Source organism: Octopus bimaculoides, chromosome 23, assembly GCF_001194135.2.
Source record: "Octopus bimaculoides isolate UCB-OBI-ISO-001 chromosome 23, ASM119413v2, whole genome shotgun sequence".
Taxonomy (NCBI): domain Eukaryota; kingdom Metazoa; phylum Mollusca; class Cephalopoda; order Octopoda; family Octopodidae; genus Octopus; species Octopus bimaculoides.
The window spans coordinates 33,093,426-33,100,706 of record NC_069003.1 but is presented as its reverse complement, the minus strand read 5'-3'; the positions used below and the strand labels follow the sequence as shown (position 1 = coordinate 33,100,706).

The 7,281-nt window shown below is 37.6% G+C and overlaps 2 protein-coding genes across 2 annotated transcripts in view; one reads left to right on the top strand and one right to left on the bottom strand.

Moving 5' to 3' along the window:
- The window catches only part of LOC106876959 (26S proteasome non-ATPase regulatory subunit 14), a 7,696-nt gene extending 5,730 nt beyond the window's left edge, over positions 1-1,966 (top strand). The window contains exons 7-11 of the mRNA XM_014925727.2: positions 111-218; positions 464-538; positions 999-1,124; positions 1,278-1,340; positions 1,749-1,966. Coding sequence (XP_014781213.1) covers positions 111-218; positions 464-538; positions 999-1,124; positions 1,278-1,340; positions 1,749-1,847 — 471 coding nt within the window. The 3' untranslated portion in view covers positions 1,848-1,966. The remainder of the gene's footprint in view (positions 1-110; positions 219-463; positions 539-998; positions 1,125-1,277; positions 1,341-1,748) is intronic.
- Positions 1,967-2,193: 227 nt separating this feature from the next.
- LOC106876960 (biogenesis of lysosome-related organelles complex 1 subunit 5) lies at positions 2,194-7,281 on the bottom strand. Its single transcript, XM_014925728.2, has 5 exons — positions 5,979-7,281; positions 5,031-5,113; positions 4,065-4,194; positions 2,925-2,977; positions 2,194-2,549 (listed from the first exon to the last, which is right to left on the bottom strand). Exons 1-5 carry the CDS (start codon positions 6,001-6,003, stop codon positions 2,412-2,414), a joined length of 429 nt encoding a protein of 142 aa, XP_014781214.1. The 5' UTR covers positions 6,004-7,281; the 3' UTR covers positions 2,194-2,411.

Below are 7,281 nucleotides of genomic sequence, written 5' to 3'. Positions count from 1 at the left end.
AAATTTGAAGCCAGTGATGTTTACACTTGAACAATATCTACAACTGACTGCATGTTATGATGGTAAACTTTTGCTGTCTGCTCACACTCTCTCTCTTTCCCCTGCTGCAGGTCGTTATCGATGCCTTCCGCCTGATCAATCCAAATATGATGGTTCTTGGACAGGAGCCAAGACAGACAACCTCCAATTTAGGACATCTTCATAAACCCTCAATCCAAGTTAGTAGTCTTTAATTTTGTTCTCTCTATCTATCTCTTTTTTGTTTTTTTCTTTTTAATTCTCTTTTTCTCAGGGCGGCGGACTCAGTCTGGGGATCAAAACTCTGAGTCCGCTGCCCTAACCACTGGGCCATTACGCTTCCACAGTAGATATAAACTAAGTAGTTGTCACAGGACCTCAATAGTTTTTAGATACGTTTTAACCGTGTTGAATATTACATTCACTGTCCTTTGTCTTGTTACAGGCATTAATCCATGGTCTCAACCGACACTATTATTCCATTGCTATCAACTACCGTAAAAATGAACTAGAACAAAAGGTCAGTTGAAACTGCTTTTATTGTTTTCTTTGTTTTTTGTTATTTCTCATCGTTCTCTCACTGCCACCACCACTGGAAGAACTAAGTAATATCAATCAGTCTACTGGAAATTGTACAGATTTTCTACTTCTCTGTAGTAACTTACCACCAATAGCACACGTAATCAGAAGAAAGGACAAGATTCACTGGACATTGCTGGAGAGCAAGCGATAAGATCGTCAGCGATGTTCTTCTCTGGGAGAGCATGGGTATGCAAATGTTGGTAGACCATGGGTGCACCCGAGAAGACCCTACCATGTGTAATGGTGGGCTGAACAGACTGGAAAAAACGGGTCCTGGCAACCTGTACAATAAGCACAACTGGATGATAATGTGATGAGACTGTACGCTAGTGTATGTGAGAGAGAGAGAGAGAGAGATACATGTCAGTTACCACCTCTTTCTCCTTCCATCCAAATAGATGTTACTGAACCTTCACAAGAAGAGCTGGGTGGATGGTTTGACATTACAAGACTACACCAGTCATTGCAAACTCAATGAGCAAATTGTCAAAGAGATGCTGGAACTGGCCAAGAACTACCACAAGGTCAGTGGGACAAATTTAATTTTCATCAATTTTCATTAGATTCCTAGTTTTGCTATATTTTTACTTTGTTTTTAGTATGGCTCAAATGTAATAAGATTTAATTATTTTAAATCTCCTTAAGGTTGTTTTTTTTGTACTATTTGTATTTCATAGGCCCTTGAGGAAGAAGAAACAATGACTTCAGAACAGTTGGCTATCAAAAATGTGGGCAAACAGGTAAACTTTTAAATAAATTTCTTTCTAATTCACAATGATCCACGAGAGAAACGTTTCCTGATTTCTTTATTGCCCACAAGGGGCTAAACAATGAAAACAATCCCCTGCTAATACAGTGTAGGACACAGTATTGACTCATAAACCTTTAATATATTTGGTGGTAGATTATGGTTGCAAAACGAAATATGGTGGCCCTACCAGCAATTAAAATACCATTTGTTAAATATCCTCCCCTTTCCTTTCACTTTAAATATATAATAAGCTGTACTAGTTACCATAACAACAAGGTGACACCTGTCACTTGAGCCACCTCACAATCTGGATCCCCACCCACTTTCTCTTATTCTCATCCAGCAACAAAGCTCATTGTCATCTTCAATGGTTTACCAAGTTTCTATTTCATTGCAGGACCCCAAGCGCCATCTAGAAGAACATGTAGATGTCCTTATGACCAAAAATATTGTCCAGTGCCTAGGTGCCATGCTTCATACTGTTGTCTTTAAGTAATCAATGCATTTTTTTTTTTTTGGATTATTTTTATCTTGTCTTTTTTTTTTTCAATGTTTTGGCCACTTCCCCATTGTTTTTAACCCTTAAACAATAAATAATAATAATAATAATAATAATACTGTTTATGCCTAACTTTGTTTTATTTTCAAAGAATTCCTAAGAATGGTTTACTCTTTCAAATATTTAACTGGTATTTTATCAACATTGAAGGGACAAGAGTCAAAGTTGACCTTGGCAGGACTTGAACTAGGACCCTAAGCAGAAGAAATACACAAAGCATTATGTCCAATGCTCTAATGATTCGGCCAATCCATCATCTTTATCAACAACAACAAAGAGAAACTTAAATCAAGAACAATTTTTATAAACGTCAATTATTAACAAACTTGGAACAGTATAAATAACGATGTGGGAAGTGGGTGGGGTGTTTAGTTTTCTCTGGGGTAAAATTGGGAGGGTGGGGTTAAGGGGGTAGACTTCAGTTTGAAGTATTTGGTCCCTCCATATGACCAATGTATATTACTGAAAATTGTTCTTTTACATGGTTTTGTATTTAGCAATTTATCTAAGGACAGATTTTATTGTACCCAGTTCAGCCTCAAACATTTGGTCGACTTCAGCACTTTTTTTACATTGTTCCGTCATAAAGTCCGTCCACTCTTTTGACCGTTGTTGACGGCATTCGTCAAGGTAGTCTGTCTGTTAAAAGATAGAAAGAAAGAAGTTACACAAAATCAGTGTCGAATTAGATGAAGAAAAATAAATAACATGATTTTATTTAACAGATACAATTCTAATTCAGAATGTTTAATCTTTGTCAATCCACTTTAAAAAAAAAAGTGAGCAAAACTATTTTAAACACACTATGCAAATTAACTTCAAAAACAAGGATCTGTTTACTCAATACAGAGTACAGTACACTGCACAGGATAACTGGAAACCAGATAAGAGATCTGGTATTGTACTAAGTACAAGGGATAAGTTAGTTAAAAATAAGAGTTTTACTAAGAGATGATCCCGTGTTCACACTATCTTCTAAAGTAGGGTCACAACAATTCAGAAACGACATCTTACCTCTGGGTGTTTCTTGCTACAAATTCTGTCACAAATTTGGGTGGCTGTGTTGGCTGCAATAATATTTAGAAGAAAACAATGGACTTGGGACATCAACATTTTGTCAAGACAAGATTTAAACAAAGAAAGCAGTTGGACCATCGGGTCAGTTGTATTGGTTGGAGTTGCCAGTTGTGGTCAATTGGACCGACTGTTCAATTCCAATCAATTGTGTTTTTATAGCTGCACCATTCTGACAATTTTGATCATTTGTGTCATTTGAAATGTCAGCTGACTCAACTCTTTTTGTTGCCATATTTCCGATGAAATACATTGTCTTTGTTTCAATTAGTTTTGAAAATGATAAAGAAATAAGTAAAATTACTGGTGTATGGTCTGTACTGTTGACCGTGGTTGTGTGGGTAAGAAGCTTACTTCCCAACTCTGTGGCCTTGAGTTCAGTCCCACTGTGGAGCACCTTTGGCAAGTGTCTTCAACTATAGCCCCAGGCTGACCAAATTTTCTGGGCAAACTGAGATTGCTTGAATCAACAAGAGAACCACTTCATGATGGCTTCACTAGTCATATTCTATCACCTATTTCAAGGACAAATCACATTGGATAATGTAACCCAGGGTGCACAATGCCAGGAAAAGATACAATAGTCGTTGGCTGGAACTGTTTTGACCATAGGTCTCTTCAGTCAGTTGACCTTGGAGTCAAACTGAGTAGATTTAGATATTAACCCTTAAACAGTGGACATCATCAACTGATGTTTCAAAAATTTTACAGATACTTTTATCATTAAAGGAAAATGAATATTTTACGGCGCTTTCTGATAAAGATTCTAAATTTTATTGTGCAAAAGACTAACAATTATAGTTTTTGTGAAAATGAATAAAAAAATTACCCTTAAGAGATTTTTTTGCTGTTTGGCACACACATTCAAGTAACCCTTTCCCACCGTTTGAGGGTTAAACATCTAACTGATAAAAAAAAGACAATAAATGCACTGAGATTTGAACCCCATACCTATCAGTGGTTAGGTGACCACATCAAACTACAGAGAGCCCTCATCATTCTTTCTTCAAAGGAGGTACTGCAGTCTGCTTCAATGTCAACAACAAAACTCTGCAAATATCTGAAGACTTTTAGACTTACTCTTGCTAGCAATATCTGTGAGGCAGATTTCAGCTTGCTGTAGACAACCAGGCAGGTATAGATCTTGCATCAACGACACTTCTTCATTACATTTCTGAAGAGTTGTAAAGTCTCGATGGCCTCTCTTTTCCTTTGAAGAAAAAACCAAAAAAAAAAAACACACACATATATATATATCATCATCATCATCATCATCGTTTAACGTCCGCTTTCCATGCTAGCATGGGTTGGACGATTTTACTGAGGACTGGTGCAACCGGATGGCTACACCAGGCTCCAATCTAATTTGGCAGAATTTCTACAGCTGGATGCCCTTCCTAACGCCAACCACTCAATATATATAATATTGATTCCCTTTGATTAAATGCTTATCTCTCTCTCTATCTACATGTATGTATGAGGGGGTACTGAAAAGTTCCTGGCTTTGAGGAAAAGAAAATAGAAGAGAATCAGTTATGATTTTATTTAATATATTCCGTTCTCAGATTCACATACTTATTGTAGTTGTCCTTCATTTTTTCTAAGCTCTGTAAAAGAACTCAGAAGGTTGGGCCTTCAGCTAGACCTTTTGCAATAGCCCTAAAGCCAGGAACTTTTCATCACCCACACATAATCATCATTTAGCATCTGCTTCCCATTCTGGTATGGGTTAGACGGTTTGACTGGTGTGGTAAATCGGAGAGCTGCATCAGGTTCCAGTCTGACTTGGCATGGTTTCTACAGCTGGATGCCCTTCACAATGCCAACCACTCCAGGAGTGAAGAGGGAATGAGTGCTTTTTACATGTTACCAGTGTTTCATTGGTACTTAATTTATCGACCCCAAAAGGATGGAAAGCAAAGTTGACCTTGGCGGAATTTGAACTCAGAAAGATGAGCGAAATACCACTAAGCATTTTACCCAGCATGCTAACTGCCTCAATAATAATAACAACAACAACACAAGCGGAGAGAAAAACTAACCAACCTCAAATTCTTTGAAGAAATATAATACATCTCCTTGTAGGACTGGACGGTGGTCATAGAGTCGGCTTTGGATTTCACTCAAGTCTTGAAAATAGAAACAAGAAAATATCTTATTCATTGTATAATACCATCTCTAGCTGAAGGGGAATAAAAGTTGTCTGGAATAACATTATTCGACAGGGTGTATAGCTCGGAGATCACAGGTTGAGCTGCTATTTCTCTGCATTGAGAGGTCACATCACGGGTATCACGGACATGTAATTAGAATGTTACAAGACGGTTTCTTCGAGGTGAGCCCTAAGGAGTAGACCCAAGAATGGAAGGTAGTCTATGGATAATATCCCTAGTCTCAGTTGGTCACGCTTGGGAATCCAGCTGGAAAGTCTAATGACGGTTGCTTTAGATATGACCTTATGGAAGACCTGAGGGCTCTACCCCCGCGACCGTCTCAGCAGAAATGGAGGGCGGATATGATGGATAGACGGATGGATTAATAAACAATTGACCCTCCCAGAAATAGCGGGCGGATGACTAAACCCTTGACACTCCCGGAAATAGTGGGCGGAGATGATGGTTGGTTTAATAAACTGTTGACCCTCCCAGAAATAGTAGGCAGAGAAAATGAAAGGACGGATTGTTTTATTTGTGCGGACACAACTTGTTAATACATTATACACAAAACAAGTCTAATAAATGCGGGATTAAGTATTTAAATGCATCAAATGATATTATTTTGTTCCTAGAAATAAATCTTTCAAAACTGACGACGTCTGTTTATTTGGTCCGGGTGTTTATCTGTACGTATAGGTATGTGTGTGTGTGCATATATGCAGGCGTTAACATCTAAGACGATGTAATTTATTGTACGCATAGGTTTGTATATGTATATATATGACAGTAAATATATTTGTATATATAAGTTAACGAAGAGAAACAGAGTAAAAGTTACCTTTAATCATTAAATCGAAAGCCATGATCTGTGTTTCGGAAGTAGATGTATGCTTCCACACATGCGCAGCCGAAGCAAATCTTTTTACATCCGGTGCCAGCGGTTATCTTTCGGTGGAGCGATTAAATGTCTCTATCTTTAAATTTATCCTCATGTGTTTCACCTTCAGCTGTTATTACTCCATGAAAGACATTAAAAATCCCAATTTTCTCGGCAAAGTGAAATTTAATTTTTTTTTTTTTTTGTAAAGAATTACCATAAGAAGAAACAGAATTACAGCGGCTGGTGTCAGTACCAGACCTTACTGAAGATCCATTTCGTTCCCCGGTCAGAATGTTTTGCAAAGACCACATGGTCTATGTTAAATCGCTGTGCGGTAGTCCGTGCATCTACATATTTACCAAAGTTCTCGAAAATATGAAACCATACGTCTTTTGACACCCTACAGAGAAAACATCAAGAGTTATTTCCCCTACTGATCCTTTATGTCCTATGTAACAAAGAAAACCCTTTTGATTCAACTGTCCGCCAGTTTTGAAGTTAATCTAACCAAAATAATGAGTTCGAGCCACTCACCCAATGAGTATTTCTACCAAATTTGGTGAAAATCTATTCAGTCGTTTTCCAGTAATTTGCAAACGCACAAAAATGAGTGACTATGATTTTGAACCCAGAACGTAGATCACTGCAAACAAATAGAATCAGAGCATTTTTCCCAATGCTCTGATGATTCTGTCATTCCCCCATCCTGAAAAGTGTGTAGTGAATTCGAAATTGAATCGCTGGGTCACTGACAAGCCTTAGTAGTTTCACATGATTGGCTTGTTAACCAACCAATCAACGTCAAGCCATCACATGATTTAACTTTCTAGAACTTTCTTATTGGGCCCTATATAAAGGTGGTCTTTTACTAGTAACCCCAGAATGTTGTATATCAGGAAAAATTACCCGACTAGGACAAATTCCCCCAACGACAATTGCCCATCTTTGGTTAATTACCCTCTCTCCAATATATTAAGAAGTTTTAAATCATCATCTGTTGTCCTAGGGGGTTGGGGGTAAATGTCCTAGATGATGACTATGAAGAAATACTGCAGACATTTTGTCAGTCACTCCAACCTGATAACCATTCTAATCCCAATAAATGTTTTTTTTTTTAAAAAAACATTCCTTGCTGTACAGAACATTTCTTGGTCCACCATCTTAGAAAATCTCTTGACCTGCTAGAAATAGCAACCAAATCTCAACTGACTATCTTTAAGGAGTAAGGAAACATTGAATAATACAGTCATTGATATACAAT